This window comes from Myotis nattereri, assembly GCF_964212035.1.
Source record: "Myotis nattereri genome assembly, chromosome: 12".
In the NCBI taxonomy this organism is placed as follows: domain Eukaryota; kingdom Metazoa; phylum Chordata; class Mammalia; order Chiroptera; family Vespertilionidae; genus Myotis; species Myotis nattereri.
The window spans coordinates 44,554,269-44,578,870 of NC_138087.1; the positions used below are offsets into that span (position 1 = coordinate 44,554,269).

At 42.2% G+C, this 24,602-nt stretch overlaps 1 protein-coding gene across 3 annotated transcripts in view; it reads left to right on the top strand.

The window, feature by feature from the left end:
• The window catches only part of PCSK5 (proprotein convertase subtilisin/kexin type 5), a gene marked incomplete at its 3' end in the record, with an annotated part of 420,910 nt that overhangs the window by 375,415 nt on the left and 20,893 nt on the right, over positions 1-24,602 (top strand). For 2 of the 3 annotated variants that reach the window (XM_081103066.1, XM_081103067.1), the window contains exons 28-34: positions 2,754-2,834; positions 7,315-7,398; positions 8,563-8,758; positions 15,903-16,120; positions 17,014-17,256; positions 20,512-20,742; positions 24,350-24,527. In XM_081103066.1, coding sequence (XP_080959192.1) covers positions 2,754-2,834; positions 7,315-7,398; positions 8,563-8,758; positions 15,903-16,120; positions 17,014-17,256; positions 20,512-20,742; positions 24,350-24,527 — 1,231 coding nt within the window. The remainder of the gene's footprint in view (positions 1-2,753; positions 2,835-7,314; positions 7,399-8,562; positions 8,759-15,902; positions 16,121-17,013; positions 17,257-20,511; positions 20,743-24,349; positions 24,528-24,602) is intronic. The other variant, XM_081103068.1, reaches the window with a different exon arrangement.

The window sequence follows — 24,602 nt, forward strand, 5'->3', positions numbered from 1 at the left end:
ATTACTGGGTGTTTATGAGAGTGTAGGTGATACCAGTAAGGTAGTGGTATTGTTTTAAATGCAGGTGCAGATCCAGGTAGGGAAGGTAAGATGGGACAAAGTTCAGTCCTTCACCCACACTACTCCCTAGTGCAGTGATTTTCAACCTTTTCCATCTCATGACATAAACTAATTACTAAAATTCTGTGGCACACTGTCCTGGCCAGCGTGGCTCGGTTGGTTTTGGACTGTCGTTCCCTGCACCGAAAGGTTGCACATGCCCAGGTTGTGGGTTCATTCCCTGTTTAGGGCTTGTTCGGGAGGCAACTGATCGATATTCTCTCTCTCTCTCTTTTCCTCTCCTAAATAAATTAAAAAGAAATTCTGTAGCACACCAAAAAAGTCTATCTTTTGCCAATTTGGCAAAAAATAGGTATAATTTTGGTTCATTCACACTGGATGGCTATTGTTGTGTTGGCTGTTGTCATTTTTTATTTGACAATCTAAGGGAAAAGAGGTCAGTGCCCCTGACTACATAGTCAGGTATCGCATGTCTTAAAAATTCCTATGGTACACGGGTTGAAAATCGCTGCCCTAGTGGAAACAATAAGATCATGCTTGCATCTAAAGACTATGCCACCCCCACTGAACTCCTCTTTATTGAACTCCTCTTTCAATAAAGAGGCTACTCACAATGACAGTGACAGTGATGAGAGGACCATCATTCTTCCTCAACTACCAACAGAGTGTGAATACCTCCCACCCTAGTAGAAGGATGGAGATCCCTACACATCAGCCAGGCCTGCCAAATCCTCCTTAGCTGAGACTAAGGAATCTCCAAAGAGAGCAGCTCAGCCTCTCTTCTGCCTGCCACCAAAGGGCACTGCACGAAAGTATAGATCACCCCCAGGCCCCCTGTCCCAGTCACCCATATACTGTAAAGATTAATTAGACCAGTACCACAGCCAGTGTTAAGTAGGCTGCTAATGATTTCGGGGTGACTCAGGCATCACAGAGCCACTGCTGGAGGAAGTGTTCAGGTGTGAAGGCTGGTGGAAATGTTCAGGGCTTTGAAAAAAAAAGATAATGGCCTCCGCTGGTTTCCTGAAACCATTGTTGGGTATGGAAACAGTTTACCCCATGACTGTTAAATCATTCCGATTTCCTTAAGTGGCTTTCCTCCTGTGATGCCGGAAAGTCCTGTATAATTTCCCTACCCACCTAGTCCCACCATTGATTAAAACCATGTTTGTAGCGGGCTCTAATTACACATTTTGATGGTAGTCTGTTCTGCAAAGCACAGATATGGTGAGTTAACTTTTTATCTTTGACCACATCCTAACAATTTATCACTAGTAGCCTGTCTTTGGATCTTAATTCCTATGCTCTGAGAAAGACTGGAATACCAGTCAGTCACAAACACTGAGAGCCACTCATGTGTGAAAAAAAAATCTCAATAATGGGAAATGTGTTTCTAAACATTAGAGAACTTAAAAGAAGGACTCTGTCAATGTATACAATGGCCTCACTTAGAAATCGTTGTTACTTAATTAACCAATCAGAACTCAGAGTGCAGAAAACACGACTCTAGGTAAGTAATTCAACCTTTTGCCTGGTGGCATGAAAGAGCCGCGTATATCCAGTTGCACTGATTGTTACATATCCAGGAATTTTATAAGTGGGTTATAACATCATTGGCAGTTTGAAATCAAGTTTTTTGTTTTGTTTTGTATTCCAAAGAGACATTTTACCAGCACAGCACTGCTTTGGCGTCTACCAAACGATTTTACAATCCAAATTAAGTACGACAACATCTCTGGAGTGGATGAGAGTTAGACATGCCTGAATTCAAGTCCTGGCTCTGTCCTTTACTAGCTACGCGACTTTGAACAAGTTACACAGCCTCTCTGAGCCTCAGTTTCCTCACCTATAAAATGAGAATGTGAAACTACCTCACACACGCTTGAGAATTAAATGAAAGAGCACATATAAAGCTCCAAGCACATAATATGACACAGTAAAAGCTCATCTATTCCCTAACCCTTTAACCTGATCCAGTTTTAACACATGAAGCACTAGTTCACTTTCAAAACAGCCTTCCCTCCCTCATGAAAAAGAGAAACCGGGAGCCTGGAGGGTACTCCAGGTCTGGGAAAAATAGTCCCCGAAAGAGGGCAGCAGATAACGCTCAGTTGGGATGCCAAATAGCCAGGCAGAGTCCGGACTCAGCCAAGAACGTATATTCACAAATATATTAATTGCAGCTTTATTTATAATAACAACAAAAAATTAAGTGAATTGTGGTTCATGCAAATAAATACACAAACCATTAAAATGATGTGTATAAAGAATCTTAATGGCAAGATAAAATGCCTATAAGATTTATAACATTAAATGCAAAATATATCTAAGGCAAAAAACATTTTTGCAATTTTTTTTATTTTACTTAAAATAAAAAAATTACGTGAACTACGGTTCATGCAAATAAATACACAAACCATTAAAAATAATGTTTACAAGGAATTTCAATGGCAAGAGAAAATGCCTATAGGATTTATAATAATTTAATGCAAAATGTAGGGTCGGTATTACATATGCAGAAAATGTGAACGATTACACATATATACACTACACTCACACATTCACTATAAAGATGAAAAACCTATAAATTCTATGCAGCAGACATTTCTGGGTGGTAAGATGATAGGTGAACTTTATCTTCTTTATCCTTTTTGCATTAAAAAAATAAAACTTTATTCTTTTCAATAAAAAAGAACCTGTGCTCACTTCAAGTCCATCTTTGGTGAAGAGCCTGCTGCAGAAGCAACGAAGGTGGAAGTTTCAAATCAAAAGAGGTAACGGAAATAGGGAGGAGAAGGCAATCCTAACGAATCAGGAGTCTCTGGGACATTGAAACCAACCCAAGAAGCTGGGCGGCCAGGAGCAAGTGGGAGGAAAAAGCCATGAAAGGAGGGACCACTACACAAAACATAAGCGGGTGCTCCAAGGGGAGAGGCTGGGGGGAGATCCAGCAGTGGAGCCTTCAAGAGCATTTAAAGACATTCCTCATGCCCTAAGTGGCTACGTCTGTCAGAGGGGGGCCATCAAGAAAAGTCTCACCTTTTACTTCCTTAGTGACTGCAGCATGGTTTGAAAGGGCAACGGCTGAGAAAAAACTAGAGGGTTACAATAGCAGACTAGGAAAATGAAGTAGGATACATCCATGCCATGGAATGCTGTGGAGCTAGGAACAAGAATGAGGAGGTTCGTTAGGTGCTGATAAAGAATGGTCTCTAAAATATATTCAGTTACCAAAAAAAAAGAAAAAGGCAACGTGATATAAATAGTGTGAGTATATACAGTTTGTATAAAAAGGGTGAAAATGGATTAGGAGGGAGGCTTCATGATATATACTTTTTGTACATTTTGAACCATGTATCGCTTATTTAGTAAAATACCCAGAACCCCTGTTTTATGTGGTCGAGCTACAATTATTTTTGAAGGATGGACGCTACATTTTCTTGGTCAAGGTGATTTTTGTTTTCGAGGTCCCATAAAGCTAGAATCACTGGAGAACAAAAAGAAAGAGAGAGAGAGAGAAAACAAAGAGAAACTATGGTCAAGGTTAAAATTTTCTTGTTGAGATTAAGTCACTAATCTTTGCCCAGGCTTAATTGCTGTTAAGTGTGTGTACAGAGTACCCTCTAGTGGAGGCATGAGGACATTACCAAAAATTTTATATCAAGTGTATCACAGTAAAATAGCAAATTGCCAGGAAGTGAAATATGTCATTGTAAATACATGTGTATGTGTAGATATACGCACAATATTTTAAACAAATATTTTAAAAATTAGTAAAAACTCATATCTTTGTAACTATAACATTTTAGCCAATGTTTCTCTCTGTCTTTCCCTCTCTCTTCCATTCTCCCTAAAAATCAATGGAAAAATATCCTCGGGTGAGGATTAACAAAAAAAAAACCATTTTTTTAAATGATAAAATCAAAATAAAATCAGCCCATGACCTGGACATATATTAAAGATTTTCAAGGTTCTCAATGTCTGACAAATATTTTTTTATGAATAATTGCACTCAGCCACTAATGAAGCCTTTCTTTTCCCCAGTTTCACTGAGATATAATTAACATAATACTATGCTGTTTCAATGGATATAACATGACAATTGACATATGTATATACTGCAAAATGATCTCCACAGTCAGATTAGTTAGCACATCCATCACCTCCATAGTTACCTTTTTTTGTGATGAGAACTTAACTTTTAGGATCTACTCTCTTAGCAATTTTCAATTATCCAATACAGTATTATTAATTATAGTCACCATGCTGTAATCACATTCCAAGAATTTATTCATCTTATAACTGAAAGTTTGTACCCTTTGACCACCTTCATCCATTCCCTCACCACCACCCCACCACCCCAGCCCCTGGCAACACCAATCTACTCTGTTTAAATGAGTTTGGTTTTTTAAGATCCCACATATGAGATCATAGAGTCTTTGTCCTTTTCTGTATTCCTCTTGGCATAATGTCCTATGGCAGGGTTTCCCTCTTTTTATGGATGAACATATCCATTGCATATACATGGTGGGTCAAAACTTGTCTTACAGTTGTTCATATGGAAAATAATACAATAATTAATAAATAATAATACAAGGCTAAACTGTTTCATGTACTCACAACTGTAAACCTACTTTTGTCCCACCCTATATATCCCATATCTTCTTTATCCATTCATCCATTGATGAACATCTGGGTTGTTTCCATGTCTCAGCTATTGTAAATAATGCTGCAATGAACACTGTGTGCAGTTATCTCTTTGAGATAATGATTTCATTTCCTTTGGGTAAATACCCAGAAGTGGGATTGCTGGGTCATATGGTAGTTCTATTTTTAATGTTTTGAGGAACCTTCATACTATTTTCCATAGTGGCTGCACCAATTTATATTCCCACCAACAGTCCATGGGATGTCCCCTTTCTCCACATCTCTCACCAGCACATGTCTCTCCTGTCCCTTTGATAAGAGCCATTCTAACAGGAGTGAGGTGATAGCTCTTTGTGATTTTTATTTACATTTCTCTATTGATTAGTCAAAAGTGAGGTTAGCAACAAAACTGTTGCTCATCTCTCTGCTGCCCTCTTTTTTGGGTTAAGTGATTTGTCAAATTAAAAGGGCCTTCAGGGAAAAGACTCAATCATGTTGAATCATGTGGATTACTTTTGTGAAAATCCTGTGACTAGCATTGCTCTGCACAGGACTAAATGAGCTTCTTTTCTCTCTCTCTCATCTCTCTCTCTCTCTCTCTCTCTCTCTCACACACACACACACACACACACACACACACACACACACACACACCTCTCTTAAGGAGATTACCTCAATCAGTCTACTAGAAAACCAGGGCAAGTTTTTCTCTCTAAGAAAAAGACTGCCACTCAGGATGGCAGGATGGACAATCATGTATATCTCTATATCTACATCCATATCCATCCACCTACCTTTGAATCTAGCTTTCTCTGTAGCAAGGCTCACCAGCTAATTAACCATGAGCGCCATCATAGAAACCAAGCCATGCCAAGAGAGGGAATGTGGCGAATGATAACAAGGAAATCAGGAGAGAGGAGAAAGGAGGCGGTGAGCTACCATTTACTGAGCTGCTGTGTGCACTCTACACACATTATCTCATTTAGTCTTCACTACAGTCCTATCACTACAGGGAAGAATCACTCTCTCATTTTAGAGACCTGGAAAAGTAGGGCTCTGAGAGTTTAATTATTGTATCCATGGTTACCCTACCTGGCAGCACATCTGGGATCTGAAGACAGGTGTGACTGAAGAGCCCACTCCACCAGACTGACTCTCAGAAAGAGAAGGCACTCTCAGAAAGAGAGGAAGGAAGAAAGGGAGGGAGGGAGGAAGAAAAGAAAGAAGAGAGGGGAATGGCAAGATGCCAATGTAACAGTTGACTGAAGGTCAGAGTCATTCATATGACACATTCTGAACTAGAACTTCTTTTTCTAATTTTCCTGTGTCAGTCATGCTGATTCCTGAACAATTACTGAAATTTATTTATGATCTCAGTGTATATTGAATGATGTCCTTGAGGTCATTATCTATGTCTGTTGTTTTGTTGTTGTTTTTAAGACTTTTCAAGTTGATTTTTAGAGAGAGGGGAAGGGAGAGAGAAACATCGATGTGAGAGTGGAACATCTGTGAACTGCCTCCTGCACACCCCCTACTGGGGATCGAGCCAGAAACCCAGGCATGTGCCCTAATTGGAACTGAACCAGAAACCTTTTGGTGCATGGGATGATGCCCAACCAACTGAGCCACACCAGCCAGGGCTTATGTATGTCTTTGAAACTTTCTTAAAAAGCCTGTCCATCAAATGCTCTTGGAGGGAAAGAAAGAGGGGAAACAGTGCTAATGTTTCCTTGTTGACCTGCTTATCACCAGACCAACCAGAAAGCTTTTGGGTGGCTCCAGTTTGGTGATAATGATGATTTGGGACTAATTTAAGGTGAATAAGTTCTGGTTGCCTTCCACCATGGCTACTCTGAAGAACACAGACCCAAACATTGACCAACTATGAAATCTGGTTTCAAAGAACAAAAAAAATTAATAATAAGTTTTTCATGAAAGACACAATGAATTCTCCTTTATCACTTTAGAATGAAGAGAACTGGCCATTTAAGAATCATGGGGAAATAACTCATTCATGTGTGTATACACACAAGCACACAAACACTCACCCCCACACATTTTTAATAGCTGGTTTTGCTCAGTGGTTAGAGTGTCGGCCTGCAGATTGAAGGGTCTCGGGTTTGATTCCAGTCAAGGGCACGTACCTGGGTTGCAGGCTCAATCCCCTGCCCCAGTTGGGGTACATGAGGGAGGCAAGCAATCAATATATCTCTCTCACATCGCTGTTTCTCTCTCCATGTCTCTCCACTCTCTCCACTCTCTCTAAAAAGAAAAAATAAATGGAAAAAATATCCTCAGGTGAGGATTAACAAAACCAAAAAAATAAATAATATTTGTTAGTTCAAATGTCCCCTTAGCATTAAAGACTATCCTGTCTCTGGAAGTTTGCAAAGAGAGTCCTGGCGATCAACTGTCAATGAAAGAATAAGAGTAAGAAAAAAATGAAGTCCGCATTCATTCATTTGGTAGGCCAAAGCTGGCGCCAACATTTAGCTAAGACAAAATTTATTTGGGGTGGGAAAGGAGACAAGATTGCCCATGAGATCTTTTCCAATACTATAAGCCTGCTCAACAGAAACTGACTTCTTGTTCCTTTTCCCTCCATAGATGTTTTAAGAAAGCAGCAGCCTTGTCATTCCTCTTGTAAAACCTGCAATGGATCTGAAACCCTGTGCACTTCATGTCCGAAAGGTTAGTGTGGAGTGTGACAGGCGGTGGCAGTGACCAAGCCAATTCACGGCAGCTCATGTATATTAGCACCTTTAGTAAGGGGTTTGCAGGACTTGATCTAGTCCCATCACATGTTCCTATTACAGTGGCTACTCTGGAGCAACACGGCACCCAAACATGGACCTACAATAAAAACTGGCTCTTGAAGGACCAAAATGAAAAAGAAATGTTTTTTAACTAAAGCATGAAGTTAGCAACTGCTTTGGCCACAGAATTTGTTAGGTCTCTGGGTGCTTGACATTTCTAGGGGTTCTCCTGCTGTTTTAGAATGCATTAGCCAAAACAAGAGAACTTACAGTGGACAATCTAGGTGGGGATCAGTAGTCTGCCTATTGTTTCTTCATTTCTGGTGCTGAATTTAGAGGAGCAAAAACACAAGAGCAATACGTAACAGCTTAACAAATTAATTGCTTCATCATCTATAAAAACAAAACAACAGAAATAACTTCCCTGAATTAGGGAGATATTTTATTAACATGGTGCACTAACATTAAAAATTAAGAATGTTATGCTTCCATTAAAGTGATTATTATCTACAATGTTAACAGTGAGATGGGATGCAAAAGCAACAGAATTTAAAAATGGTATGTGTGCCATGACTCTACTCCAACAAAATGGGAAAGTTTGCATACAAAAATTGAAGGAATTGTCTTGGAATTCTGAAGGGTTATTTATAAATTGTTTTCTTTAATAATGTTACTATCTGATTTTTTCAATTAAAAACAAACAGATGGACCATCCGTTGGGTGGGAGAGTTGCTACTATGTTAGTGTCCTAATGAGATGGGCTTTGGGAAGCCAAATAGACTCCACCAAGCTGTGTGTGTGTAACTGTCTCACACCAGGAAGACAGGCAAAGGTGGGAATAGATCGATCAACCAGGCAGAGGGAAGCCCCAAAGTGACCCGCACCAGTATCAGTAGGAAGTAAAAGAAACAGGGCCAAAGGCTCCTGCTGTCAATTTCCTGTCTGGAGATTTAACTCATCCTTTTGACAAGTCTGAGATACTTGGATCTTTGGCGCAGTTTAAAAAGCTGCTGCGAGCCCCAGTTCTCTGCAAGGATGTTCACGCAGTCAGAGGGACACACACTGACCGCCTGATCTGCCTTCTTCCCTGGGTTTCCAGGCGCGTATCTGCTGGCTCAGGCCTGCGTCGCCTCCTGCCCCGAAGGCACGTGGCCCTCAGTGAGGAGTGGCAGCTGTGAGAACTGTACAGAGGCCTGTGCCTCCTGCTCTGGAGCCGATCTCTGCGACAAGTGCCAGACGCAGCCGGAACACGCGCTCTTCCTCCACGAAGGCAGGTGCTACACCGGGTGCCCTGAGTAAGTCTCCTTTCCTTTCACTTCCCGCTTGTGTTCATTTTCCTGCAGTAATTTGGATATGATTCCTTCCTATCACCAAAGAACTCTTCCCTCCCGGGTTACAGCACCTACCAGTGTCCCTCCCTTTTGACTGTCTAACATCACCACTGGCCACAGCAGCCAAAACTTAACGCCAGATGCCCACTTCTCTCTTGTGATGATTATATGTATATATTTTTACTTTTGTAAAATTATGTTTTTTCCCCACCTTTTATTTATGATCAAGTAGCTGTCTTTTCGCTATCACAATAATAAGGCTGTGGAACACAAGAAACTCTTCTGTTTAAAAAAGGTGAGATCTGCCCAGCCGGTATGGCTCAGTGGTTGAGCAACGACCTATAAACCAGGAGGTCACGGTTCAATTCCCAGTCAGGGCACATGCCCGAGATGCAGGTTCAATCCCCAGTAGGGGGCATGCAAAAGGCAGCCAATCAATGATTCTCCCTCATCACTGATGTTTCTATCTCTATCTCTCTCTCTCTCTCCCTTTCCCTTCCTCTCTGAAATCAATAAAAATATTTTTAAAATAAAATTTAAAAAAGTTAGGTGAGATCTGAATCAAAGATAATGAAATACCTGGTGAAGTATTTATTAATGGCTTTTCCAGCCCCCTGGTTTATCAATCCTTTTCTCCTCCTATGAATGCTCCCACTTCCAAGATGTAACTAAAAGGGAAGTGGGAATAGCAAATGGGAAGGTATATCAGGAAACTTCCAGTGACAAGCAACAGAAATGCCAAGTACTGACTGAAACAATACAGGGTTTATTATCTCACATAACAAAGCGTTTAGCAATCCAGTGGCCAACACTTCATTAAAAACCCACTATCTTTCCATTTTGCTCTTGTATCTTCCTTAGTTTGTCCTCCCCTGAGCCATGCTGTCTGCCCCATCTGCACACATCACCACCGCCATTACAACAACCAGAGACAGAAAAGGGCAGGATTCTCCTAGTTTATCTTTTTTCAAGAGGAAAGAAAACTTCCTCAGATTTCCCTTCACATCTCATTAGCCAGAATGTTTCACTTACAGCTTACATCACTGGCAGGGAGAAAGGAAATAAAAGGATCACTTTAGGCTGAACAAGACTCACCCTTGAAAACCCAAATAAAATCAGAACATGGGCAGCCAGGAAGACTGGAGAGGGAGGCAAGAAGTGAGTTTGGGGAGGCAACCAACAGAATCTATTTTAGATAATCAGAAATTTCATTTGCCTGCTGATTAAAAGAACTTGGTGATAAAATCAATACCCATTTCCTAATGACCTACTTGTATCCATTACTGAGACAGATCATATAGGGTCCAAACACAAATCATGATACCCTCAAGAATCTTCGAATCTAGTATAGTATAGAGCAGGGGTCCTCAAACTACGGCCCGCGGGCCACATGCAAATACAAATATTGTATTTGTTCCCGTTTTGTTTTTTTACTTCAAAATAAGATCTGTGCAGTGTGCATAGGAATTTGTTCATAGGTTTTTTTTTAAACTATAGTCCGGCCCTCCAACGGTCTGAGGGACAGTGAACTGGCCCCCTGTTTAAAAAGTTTGAGGGCCCCTGGTGTAGAGCCAACTGCATTCGACTCAATGCTGCAGATCCATATTTAGCACCTTTTCGGTGTGTAAGAATTGATACTGGAAGCTATGTTAAGAGACGTCTGAGCCTGAAGAGGGCCTACAACACATAGGGGACATTTACATCAATTACTTCCATACTTCTCAGAGCCTAAATACAAAAAGGGCTAAGAAATTCCAAGGAAAAAGAAACCATATAAAAACAGCTGCTTGATGAGTGTTGGTAAAGTCTAATCACTGCAATAAGCACTTCAAATATGATCCATTAACCCTCACATGAATCTTCTCATCCAGATACTATTATTTCTCCTCATTTTACAGATGAGGAAAGGGGTAAACATGCTCAATATCACACAACTAATGCATGATATGGTAAGGGTCCCACCCCAAACCTCGTGAGCCCTGAAGTCCATGTTTCACCATTGCACAATGCCATGTTCTCAAATGACTAGGGTTCCTTTTTTTTTTTTTAATAGCAACTTTATTGAGATACAATTCACATACCACACAATTACCTATATAAAGTGTACATACAATGCAATGGTACGTATATTTATACAGTTGTGCGATCATCATTACAATTGATTTTAAAATATGTCCATCATCCCCCAAAAGAAAACTCTGTACCCTTTTAGCAGTTACTCCCAATTTCCCCAGCCCTAAGCAATCACTAATTTACTTCCTGTCTCTACAGATTTGCCTGTTCTTGAACATTTCATATAAACAGAATGCTATAAAATGTGATCTGTTATGACTGATCACAACATAGTACTTTCTACAACATAGTACTTTTCAAGTTGTTACTATTTCTGAGAAATCGCCCTTTTGGGTATAATCCATCCTAAAACAGCAGTAAGATTTATGACAGGCACACAATTTGCAATGAAATGGCATCCAGGTATTCAGAATTATTTATAAGTCAGCATTAGTGGCCACTGTATAGTATATATTCATGAAAGAAGAAAGTCTGAGTAGTAACATACATCATTATAGTGATTGATTAAAAGGCAACACAAAACCTAAGGTGTGCTCATATTCACCAAATATGAACAGATGTGAAGCTCTGGTTGAAAAAGGGGGTCTTCCTTTAGGCTCTGTCACTGTCTCAGATGTCTAAAATATAGGCGAAGCTCCAGACCACACAGCTTTCGCATTACATATATTTATCTGAGCCGAAAGACTTCAACATAAAGTACTCTGAATGTAGCAATTTAATACAGGTGGCCATTTCTTCTGAAATGAAGCATCTGTCCTCTTAAATAAAAATAACAGTGAAATAGAGCATTCACAACTAAGTTTTGTGAATGCAGGGAGAAGACAGGACAAATTACTGGGCAGATATGTGTGGAGAAAACTGCGTTTGGCAGAGTGGCTCTTTGAAAAACACCTTTTCATATTGCCATCTGCCTGCCTCCCGACAAGTTCCTGAGATTCGTGTTTTTTTGAGTTAGCAGTAGTCTTCAATGAGTTGTTGTTTGTTTGTTTTTTCGTTTTTGCTTGAATCCATTCCTTTCTTTTCAGCATCTCACCCGACTTCCACTGATGCCCTTATGACAAAAATCTGAAAATGTTTTCTTTGTGCTGCATCTTTTCAAATTCTGTGCTGGAATTGCTCATCGTCAGTGTCCAGAGACTATTCCTGAGAAAACTTGATCAGGACTAGCAATAAAAACTCCTCGGAATCACCAGTCCGAAGTCCCCAATCTCTAAACACAGGTTGCTCTTTCTGGCTAAGCCAATCCCCACACTAAATCTAGAGGGTGTGACCATCCCCACCCTGACTAATTTTGTTAGCATCAACTATCAGGTGTGGTTGGAGGGGTTCACAATGAATAACAAGGACATTCTTACCACTTGGGAAATTCCCAGAGTTTAGAAGCTGGCTAGGAACACAGGCCAGACCTCTCTTTGGGTGAGGCCAAGTTCTTCACTACACAGAAACAATGATTCCATCACATTCTCATTCACGTAGAAGATGTGATATGTTTAAGAATGCACTAAATTCCCTAATTTCAAATTTCTCAAGTTCAATCAAACTCTTGGTAAACATATAATACATTTCTATCCACTGTCTTATCAAATTCATTTTTATTTTATTTTTTTTGTTAGTCCTCACCTGAGAATATTTCTTCCATTACTTTTCAGAAAGAGTGGAAGGGAAAGAGAGAGAGAGAGGTGTGAGAGACACATCAACTGGCTGCCTCCCATACAAGCCCCAACCAGTACGGGTCCTTGACCGGGACTCGAACCCGAGACCTCTCGATGCACAGGCAGAGGATCCAACCACTGGGCAACATGGACCAGGGCCAATTTATTTTTAAGGGAATGACTGTGCTGGACAAAATAGCAGTGTCCTTGTTCTCCCAGTGCTCTCCATCATGGTCCAAAATGTGTGAGGAAGCTGGTCTTGGCTTTCAGGTGAATAATATTTAGTTTCCCCTCTTGGACCTAAATTGCTTTCTTACATTGTTCTTTCTTGATACTACATTAGAAATGAGACTTTTCTTTGCCCCATCCTATTTCTTCCTGACAAATTCAATATATTTTTGGTTACTAAATATGTACAAGAAATTAGTGATTTCTACGGTGTGATAGTTAAATCATTCAGAGGTACAATAAATATACAGACATCAGATTCTACCTGGAAGAAGTCAACCACACAACATACCATATTTTTCCATGTATAAGATGCTATTATTTTCTAAAATCGTTAGACTGAAAATCGAGGAGCATCTTATACACAGAAGTCAGCCAAGCAGGGAGCTGCATGGGTGTGTAGCTGCCCATTCCTTGTCAAACAGGCTTCCTCCAATCATGAGCCTTGTTGTTACTGATGTCAGCTGATGCCGTAATTGGAGGTTAAGGTGGAAAGTGCACAGATGCAACAGGGACCTGAGCGTTCGGAGCCCATAAAGATATAAAAAAATAAAAAGATAAATACTGGTAAGCAATTGTCTTTACTCTGCAAAATTCAAACTGAATGTAATCAGATATGAAAAAGAGCATGGAAATAGAGCTGCAGAGAGACAATTTGGACCTCCTCCCACTGAGTGTATGATCAGACAGTGGAGAAAACAGGAAGAACAACTCCTTAAAATGCCAAAAAAAAAGGCCTTAAGAGGAAAACCAGCAAAATGGGTGAACTTGGAGCAGAGACTTAAGACCTGGATTATGGAGCAGCGCCAGAGTGGCTTATGTGTGTCAACCAAGCTTATTCAATGTCAGGCAAGAAAATGATATTGTGAATGAAATGAACATTGTTGATTTTAGAGTAAAGGCAAAATGGTGCTTCAATTTCATGAGGAGAGAAGGGTTGGCCATGAGGACACAAACAAGTTAGCTCAGAAAATGCCACCAGTTTATGAGAATAAAATCCAACAGTTTCACTCCTGTGTCATACAACTGCAGAAAAAATGATTTTGAACCAAGTCAGATTGCAAACATGAATGAGATGACTCTCAATTTTGATGTGCCTTCCAACAGAACTGTTGATGTGAAAGGAATCAAAACAGTGGAAATCAACAAGTGGCCATGAAAAGACACACTATACTGCTGTGCTTTCATGCTGTGCAGATGGTGCTAAACTGCCTTCTATGCTTATTCTTAAGAGGAAAACGTCCTAAAGAGACCATACCACCTGGCATTATTGTGCAAGTTCAAGAGAAGGGATGGATGAATGAAGACATTATGGCCATTTGGTTTGCAAAGGTTTGGTCCAGAAGACCTGGGGGGCTCTTAAAGAAGCCAGTCCTACCTGTCTTTAATCAGTTCTGAGCACATTTAACAGAAAAGACAAAAAGGGTTGCATCAGATTTGCAAATACATCTAGCAGATATTCCTGGTGGACTTGCAGGTCAGCTATAGCCACTAGATGTTTCAATCAACAAGTCATTTAAAGCCTTGATGAGATGAGAATGGAGTAGTGGATGCAAAAAACAGATAACTTGACACCGACAGGAAGGGTGGAAAAAACAACCATCACTGAGGTCTGCAATTGGGTCCTAAACTCATGGTATAGCATCAAACAAGAGGTGATTGTGAAGTCCTTCAAGAAATGTGGAATCAGCAATGCCATGGACAGAACTGAAGATGATCTCACATATATAGACAGTGATACAATAGACAGCAGTGATACAATAGAACTTGAAGAAGTTGATATGTCTGGAACTAATAGAGATGAAGAAGAGAGCGGTGATGCAACAGAGCTGAATAAAGTGATATGCTGCATAATATAGTACTGGTATGTGAACATACCAGTAATCTATGATAATAAAAGCATAACATGCTAATTAGACAGGACAACCGAACAACCTTCCGGACATCCTTCCTGACGAAGCCGTGGTGGCAGGGGCTGAGACAGAGGCAGTTGGGGGCGATCAGGCAGGCAGGTAAGCAGTTAGGGGTGATCAGGCAGGCAGGCAGAGGCAGTTGGGGGCGATCAGGCAGGCAGGCAGAGGTGGTTAGGGGTGATCAGGCAGACAGGCAGAGGCAGTTAGGGGCAATCAGGCAGGCAGGCAGGTGAGCGGTTAGGAGCCAGCAGTCCCAGATTGCGAGAGGGATGGGCCTAAACCAGGGGTCGGCAAACTCATGTCAACAGAGCCAAATATCAACAGTACTTCTTCAAAATAGACTCGCCCAGGCGGAAAACCGACTAATGCACATGGGCCACGAAGTTTCAATCGCTCTGTATGCGCGCCCGCACGTGGTATTTTGTGGAAGAGCCACACTCAAGGGGCCAAAGAGCTGCATGTGGCTCGCGAGCCGCAGTTTGCCGAACACAGGCCTAAACCGACTGTCGGACATTCCCTGAGGGGTCCGGATTGCGAGAGGGTGCAGGCCAGGCTGAGGGACCCCCCGCCCCCCCCCCACATAAATTTCATGCACCAGGCCTCTAGTTACTAAATAAAAATGTATTTTGTTTTATGTTTAAAATATTGATTTCTTAATTTTGAGTTGGAAAAGTGGGGGGCGTCTTGTACATGGTGGCATCTTATACACAGAAAAATACGATATACTCCAATAGCAGTGCTCCAAATGTTTGGTGCTGTATGCAAATGTTATGTGAGTGTGTTCAAAAAAGCCATCAGTGGTTTGCTGGGAACATCCAAAAGCAAAAATGCTTCCAATATTAAGGACAGTAAATCTTTTGAACCTTTTAAAAGTCATTTTTTTGAATTTGCTAAATTGAATTTTTATTTTAAAAAATGTATTAATTGAACAGACAGCATTTTCTGCTCTAACAAGAAAAAAGAAATTAAAGTCAGAGATTAAAATAGGGAAATCAGATGACTAAAGTTTATACAAATTAAACAAAGCTGTTTTCAAACAAACCAAATTCACAAGGGTGACATCTATCCCTTTTATTTTTCCAGACTTGATTTTTTACCATACTTCCTCAGGAAATCTGATTAATTCATTTTGGCCGACATGAGCAGCAGTCCTTCCTTTTCAGCCCTAACTTCTTTGTCACCAGGTGTGAATCATTTTCCTGCTTGGAAGGCTTCCCCAGTAGCTCTCCCTTCTCCCCACAGGGGCTTCTATGCAGAAGAAGGCATATGCAAACGCTGTAGCTCCCCTTGCAGAAAATGTGAAGGAAATGCCACCAACTGCCAAGCTTGTGAAGGGGGCCTTGTCCTGGACCAGGGAGTGTGCCAGGAAACCTGCTCTGAGAGGCATGTGGCCGTGGAGGGGGTGTGCAAGCACTGCCCAGAGATGTGTCAGGAGTGCATCCATGAGAAAATCTGCAAAGGTACCTGGGAGCATCCCATGGGAGTGTGTGGCTCTGCCGAGCTACCCCAGCTGGGGGCCAACCAGCTGAGGGTGGGATGTCCAAGCAGAACCGGGAGGAACCTTCACTAAAATTTATCAACCTCTGTGCATGTCACTGACAAAAGTGAGGGTGAGGTAAAACCTTTCCATTTTGGATTCTGCACGTTAACACAGACAAGAGAGCCTTTTGTATGATTTTGTCCATACCCATGTACAGTACTGTTCAGTATTGTTAATTCTAAAAATAGCATACTGGCAAGGAATTGTTGTCTCTGGAATTATCTTCCAAGAAATGCTGATTTCCTCTCCAGAACAAGACAGACTCATTTAATTGGTGCTATCCTATCCAAAGTGTTTTCCAGAATTCCCTTCCCCCCTGAAATAAGAGAACTAACACAAACCCACAATGCATTCTTCATACTGACTAACCATGTATATTTCATTAGTCTACCCTATCAGTGAGTGAAAAATTACCTTATCCAAGAGTTCCTATACTGCTTTGTGCACAAAATAAAGCCTGAGGTGCTGGATACAGCTTGGAAAATTTTAATGCTTTCTGGGCTTTTGGAACAGTACCTCCAGCGTCTCGGCCATCACATATCTGCCACAGCATTACAATTTTTTGCACCTCCAAGGGGCAGATCATTTCAGGATAGAAACCCAACACCATTTAAACAGGTCTCCATATGTGGTCTCCAATCCAAAGTCAAGGCTTTGGGGACACGGATGATGTGCCCTGGCTGGGTGGAGATGGGGCAAGTGTACACTCAGGTCAAATGAGGCAAAGTGGTGGAGGATGGACTAGCTAGCCACTGTGGAAGGAATTCCTTTCCCCTGTCTCCCTGGGAATAACTGCTGTTTCCCTACCCCCAGAGTGCATGCCTGCCTTCTTCCTACATGAGGATATGTGCCATCAGTCCTGTCCCCAGCAGTTCTACAAGGATGAAGACGCCCACCAATGCCTCCCCTGCCACAAAGACTGTCTGGAGTGCAGTGGCCCCTCAGCAGACAACTGTGACCTCTGTGCTAAGTACTTCACCGTTCTCTATGACGGGCAGTGCTTGTACAAGTGTCCAGCAGGAACTTACTATGAAAGAAAGACTAATGAATGCAAAGGTAAAGACTTTGGGGTACATGACCAAGTGATGGATCCCAGGGAGCCTGATGGGATAATGGGATTCGACCAAGACCAAGTAGGATGTGGGGTTTGCACAGTTCCAGCCCCAGAACTGTTGTCCCACCCATTTCCCTAATATTTTGAATCTGCTCTAATTTATTTTTAATATATTTTATTTATTTTTTACAGAGAGGAAGGGAGAGGGATAGAGTTAGAAACATTGATGAGAGAGAAACATCGATCAGCTGCCTTCTGCACACTCCCACTGGGGATGTGCCCGCAACCAAGGTACATACATGCCCTTGACCGGAATTGAACCCAGGACCCTTGAGTCTGCAGGCCGATGCTCTATCCACTGAGCCAAACCGGTTAGGGCTCTAATTTTTTTTTTTTAAATGAATCATTCATTAGCTTTGATCATATAACTTTTGTCCGCAAGGAATAATGTTGACCCTCCACAACAGTGGCTGATCAAAAAGGATTCTCACATGAACATTTACAAGAGACAATGAGCCCTCAAAAGTCATCGAAAATGGGAGATTTTTCTTAAAACTTTAAGCCATTAAAAGTTTATAGCTGCATACGGAGAGCTGTACCACAGAGGTGCCGCTTGTCCCCCTTCATCATTTGCCTCCCTAAAGCTACCAGCTCCTACTTTGGGTCCCCTAGTTCATGTCCCACTGGACACTTCAATCCCTACATGCTCAAGAAAGAGCTATTACTTATGCCCTCTTATGTTTTAACTGGGCATGAATTCTTTGCCCTTACTGGTTTTCAGGGAACATAGTTTTTAATAAATTGCCCATTACTAGGGGAATTCTCAAGCAAGTGAAAGGCATTCTGGGGAAAGGAACTTTTCTCTTTTCCCCCCGTTTTATTAAGGTGTAATTGACATATAACATTGTGTAAGTTTAAGATGTACAACATGACGATTGGATATACAGATGTGTTGAGAAATGACCACATAAGGTCAGTTAGCACATCTATCGTCTATGTACGTAGTTACCTTTTTTTTTTCCTTTTGGTACGAACATTTAAGATCTACTCCCTTTGAAACTTTCAAGTGTACAATATAGTATTGTTAACGAGCGTCGCAGGATTCACTCCCACTAGGCAGACAGCGGTAACTTCGCCCCCAGTGTTGCCTCCACGCAAACACAATATAGACAGATATCCAGAGGCAGGCCCCGGAAACCCCGTGAGAGCCTGAGGGTGAACTCACATGGCAGAAGCAACCTTGGGCCATTCACATCCAAGAACATACCCAGGGAATAGTTCTTTATAAGACATAAAGATATAAAGTACCTACTCCTAAAGGCTTTCTGCTCTAGCCTTATGATCTGGATAAACCCTTTTGTGTGTCACGTACATTCTTTAATGTCAGGGTCCCACCCAACTACTTGTAGGAAGAACATGGACTTGAAGATGGGTAGCTGTGCCTGTACAGCAGAAGGGGAGAGAGGGAGGGAGCCTGTGGAGTTGGGGGTCAGCTCCCACGAGAAGTGTAGAGACTCAGCCAAAGGCCTGGAGTGCTACCTTACTTGTACTGGGGCAGGAACTGGGGATCCACTTCTGGCCTTTCTCTGGTGCTCAATAATAAAAGTAATTTGCCATATAGAGAACATAACAGGTCTCAGAGTACTTACTGTACTTAATTTACCTGATTTAATTTTCTCATTGAGAAGGGCCCCTGGTCCTCATCCCTGTTTGCCCACTGGTATCAACTGGAGAGCTTTTAAAAAGTACAGATACCTGGGCTCACTCAGACCAGCTCCACTGTTGGAAACTGACTTGAGGTCTCTCCATGCAATGCTATTGCACCTTATACCAGCTGGCATTAGAAGTGACCACCTGCCTTTCCAGAGAGAGAAACAAGGACCTGACCTGCAACTTAAGATTTGAGTAGGTATAGAGAAGCATCTGTAATCAGGCAATCCCCAAGCAGGATCTCCTCTGAGGAACATAAGGACTTGGGATCCATTCTGATCACCTCAAATTATCCCCTATGACAGTGACAGCGAACCTTTTGAGTTCAGTGTGTCAGCATTTTGAAAAACCCTAACTTAACTCTGGTGCCGTGTCACATACAGAAATTTTTTTCAACCATAGTAAAACAAAAACTTATATTTTTTATATTTATTTTATATATTTAAATGCCATTTAACAAAGAAAAATCAACCAAAAAAATGAGTTCGCGTGTCACCTCTGACACGTGTGTCATAGGTTCACCATCACTGCCCTATGAGATAGCACAGACACCTTTGAAATCCCATACCTTTTCTGGGGCAGAAAGAGCAAGAGATCTTGTTAAGGTCCTGGGTTAAGCTCCTGACCCTGCTCTTTTCCAGCCAGGTGACTTAGCACCTCCAGCCTCAATTTCCTGATACAGACAAAATGGGATGGCGATAATCACAATAATAATACTGTGTCTATTAACAGTGAGTGCTTACTGGGGGCCTACTATGTGCCATGTGCTCTTCAGGCCTGTGGAACAGCAGGAAACAATACAGACAGAGTTCTGCCTTCTGGAGCTTACATTCTATTGGTGAAGGCAGACTCTAAAGACAGTCAAAAGGCAAAATAAGGCAGGGAAGGGAGACATGAAGTTGGGCAGAATGGAACTGAAATTAGAGAAAAGGGGGCCTGGAAGGTACCACTGATAAATGGAGGGAGCAAGCCACACATATTCCTGGGAGATGAGAATTCTAGGCAGAGGAAACAGCACTGCTAAAACCCCGAGGTGGGAGTATGTTGTTCTTAAAATATCTAAGAAATATTTACGGAGTGCCTATTATATGCCAGGCCCTCCTAAGCATTGTGCCTTCATAAATGAATATAAAAGAGACCTTTTTACTCAACAGGTAATGGTAATATATACCAATGCTAGTGACAAGTTCAAGGTATTTTTGGAGGTCATTGGAGGACCACAGAATAGGAATTATGATGGTGACCATTCTGCTACAGAATTGCCTCTTATTTCGTTGTAGTTTGGGTAATTATAGTGAATCTTACTAATAATTTCTGAGGTGGCTGTTGCAGGAAGGGCCTAATTATTACAGAGAATATGAAACAGCAACAAGAATGCTCCAACAAGAATGTACCCAACTCATGACTCCACACTGTTGGCACAGAGCCCTAGAAATCTCTGGAAGAAACGAGGAAGACATGTGAATAACCTTCCCAGGGGGAACTGATTTCTTCCTGGGGCACCCTGTCCACTCTCACTCTGTCTGCTGCCCACACCCTGCCCACAGATTGCCCCAGCTCCTGCCAGACCTGCTCATCACCTGGGACCTGCACCACCTGTCTGGAAGGCCTAAAGCTGAACAGCCACGGGGACTGCGAGCCTCACAAGGAATGTGCCCCCTCCGAGTACTGGGATGAGGTGGTTCTGGGCTGCAAGCCCTGTCACACCAAGTGCTTCCGCTGCACGGGGCCCTCCGAGGACCAGTGTCACACCTGCCCGAGGGACAGCCTCCTCCTCAGTAAGTCACTTTCCTCGAGACGGGCTCTGTCTTTCCCCCATCTGGGAAACTACCTTTCATGATGCCTGGTGCCCAGTAGATATTGGTGTCTTTCTTCTTAATTTTTTACTTTGTGTCTAAAAATGTTTCAGACCCACAGAAAAGATGGAAAAGTGAGAATAGTCCATGGCACACCACACATATGCCCTTTACCCACCTCTTCTTTTGTTAATCTTTTACACCTTTTGCTTTATCAGTGAGGATATGTTTCGTACATCATGGCCCCTTTCCCACAAATACTTTAGTTTGCATTTACTTCCTAAGACTAGGAATGCTTTCTTACATGACCACAGTGCAGTTGTCAACACTAGTGAATTTAGCACTGATACCATACTTCAATATCCCATCCATATTTATAATTGTGTCAATTCCCCTTTAGAACAGGGTCCAGTTCACAGTCATGGCATTTAGATGCCATGTCTCTTTAGCCTCCTTTCTTGATTGATTTCAGAGAGGAAGGGGGGGGGGGGGGAGAGAAACATCAATAATGAGAGAGAATCACTGATTGGCTGCCTCCTGCAGGCCCCCTACTGGGGATCAAGCCTGCAACTCCGGCATGCGCCCTGACCGGAATCAAACCCCAGACCCTTCAGTCTGCAGGCCGACGCTCTGTCCACTGAGCCAAGCTGGCTAGGCCTAGCCTTCTTTAATTTGACACATTTCCACAGACTCTTTTTCTTTTATAATGTTGAAATTTTAGAAGAACACAGTCCTAACCTCCATTGGGGTTTGTGTGACATTACCCCAGGATTAGATGGAGATTATACATTCTCAGCAGGAACACTACATAGCTGTTATGTCCTTCTGGAGACACACAACAGTCACCTACTTGCCCATCTACAGTGATGTTATCCTGTTCAGGGTGCTGTCTAAGTTCTCTACTTTGTAGTTACTATTTCCCCTTGTGATTAAAAAGCAGTCTGTGAAGAGACATTTTATGAGCATGTAGATATTTATCACCTCATCAAAATTTCCCCTTGACTTAGCATCTGTTGATTCATACATCTTCTTGAACACAGTATGTCACAGTCTGGGGTTGGCCACCTCCAGCAGGTCACCTGTGAAGGTTATTGCTAATGTGAGGCAATGTCGTCAAGTTTCCAGGGATACCATGATTGGGCTTAACACAGGTATGGGAGAAAGAAAATGAAACAAAACTCCACTGAAGTGAAAAAAGGAGCAATGAAGGTGTGTGGGAAAGAGAAGAAAGAGGCAAGTAGGCTGAAGACTGAGAAAATGTTAGAGTTCCTCAACCCAGCAGAGCAGACCTGAGAAACAAGACACTCAGAGTAGAAATAGGTAACAATTTCTCCTCTTCTTGTTGAGATGTCATCACAAGGGCACCATTCCCCTGGTAAGACACAGGGGTAGATTTCCTCCTATCACTCCTAATCACCTCCCAATAGAAGACTCTCTAAGACATCAGTCTTCTCCATCCATCCATTTTAGTGCCACTTACACAAATCTCAGTGACCTCTCTTCCCTACAGTTACTGCTTCATGAGAACATTCCAGATCTTCATATCATCCAAACACCAGGACCTTCTTTTCTAATTATCCCCAACTTTTAGTGCTACCAGTGACCACCTCAGGTGCCTTCACACAGGAAGATGTCTTATCATTACAAGGTAGGTCTTCTCTTAAACTAGGAATATGAATCAGATTAGAACTGAGACTTCAGCGCTAAGATGTAACACAGTACACACTGTGTGATCCTCTCTACACAGTCCCCCAAGGGCTGGGCACAGGATGTGCTCAGGCCTGATCTTCTCATATCCTCCCACTCCATCCCTCACCACTGCCCTCTCAAAGGTCAGGCTAGGAGTAAACCAGATAATTCCTCCAGAGGTTGTGGTAGACTGAACAATACTAAAACTCCTAAAAACAATATTAGCCCCCTACAAATGCCCATGTCCTGATCCCCAGACCCTGGGAATATGTACTTAACATGGTAAAAGGGATTTTTGCAGATGTAATTGAATTAATAGTTTTGATTTAGGAGGATTATCCTGGATTATCACAAGGGTCCTTATAAGAGGGAGGCAGGATGATCAACATTAGTAGTTCAAGGCTATGAGATGTCAGAGCAGAGGAACAGAGAGGGAGAGAAGGGTCTATGTTGTGACTATGAAGATGGAGGAGGAGGCCACAAGCCAAGGAGTACAGGCAAACTCTAGAAGCTGGAAAAGGCAAAGAAAACAGGTTCTCCCCCAGAGTCTCTCTACAAGGTTAATAGCCCCCTGGGCCCGTTTTAGACATCTCACCCCCAGAACTGTAAGATAATACAATTGTACTGTTTTTAGGCACTAAGTTTATGGAAATATGTTACTACAGCAATAGGAAACTAATACAGAGATGTTTCATCTTTAAGGGATTAAGGCTTCCCCCTAGTTAACCAATACTGCAGCTGGACAATGAACCATTTTGAACATCTATCTTTAACAAAATAGTCACCAAATAAACATTGACTGGGGAATCTGGCCTTGTGTGTTGTGCTGGAAAATCAGACATGAATGGCATGGCCCTGCCTTCGAGTAGTTCAGAGAGTCTCCCAGTAGAGAGGTTGAGTCCACAGCAGCTCTAATATGATTCAGCTTTCCCACCAGTGCCTGTGCTTAATGCTATAGTTATGGAAACAAACTGGCTTATGGTCCAGTCTAAACTTGACCAGTGGCTAACTAAAAATGCAGGAGAGCCTGACTCCCATTCAGGGAGGTTAAGGTAAAGCTGGGGAAGAAGTTGCCTCTAAGAACCGTGTGCTAAACTGCAAAGCCAGCAAATCTCAGCTTTTTGCTTTCTAATTAAACCACCCTCAATTTCCACCCCTAAATGTTAATAACGACGAAGAAAAGACAAGAATCAGCAGCTCCCCTAGGGTTAGCAGAGGAAGGACTGGGGTGATGTGGGCCTAAACAACTCAACTCCAATTCATCTCTCTATACAGAGCAGATTTAAGGTTTTAATTTAATTTTTAAATACATGGGCAAAGCAGAGTCTCACTGCCAACAGAACTTGGTGCCATGATGAAAATGCTTTATATCTGTGCTCATGCAACTGAGGAACTGAAGTTTTAATTTTATTTCGTTTTAAATTCATTGAAATTTCAAGAGCAATAGTGTGTGGACAGCACAGCAGAACAAAAGATAAAATCTGATGTACAGGAGAGAACACATTCAAGGCTAGAAATAGAAAACTGAGATTGTGGGAAGACATCATCACACTTTCTGCTTTCTTCAATGGAGCCCTGGCTCACCCCTGCCTTAAAGGGGCTCCCTCTCCTGGGAGACCCCCTCCATCCTCTAGCTGCTCTTTACAGACTGGTTTCTATCATGCCCAACATGGCCGGTCCACTCTGACCTGCTTTCTCTCAACTCCTAATGACATTATGGCTGAATCTATTTCTTGGATATTCATCTTAGCTCCCAAGGATAGCCATCAGCCCACAGGGAGATTGTCTCATTCCTCGTGCGTCCCCCTCCACCATGTACACAGCGGAGAGCATGCAGAGGAGGTTTGGGAGATATGTGCCATACTTAATACCAAGACTGACTCTTTTCCTCCCTTGGCAGACATGACCTGTGTGCAGGACTGCCCTGAGGGCTACTACACTGATGAAGACAGCCACCGTTGTGACCCCTGCCACAGCTCTTGTAGGACCTGTGAAGGGCGACACAGCACACAGTGCCTCTCCTGCCCACCAGGCTGGTTCCAGCTGGGAAAGGAGTGCCTGCCCCAGTGCAGGGAAGGGTAAGTTGTTCAACCCACTTTTCCCTCATTTAATCCCATAAGCAATCCAGATCTCACTATTAGCAAACCCATTTT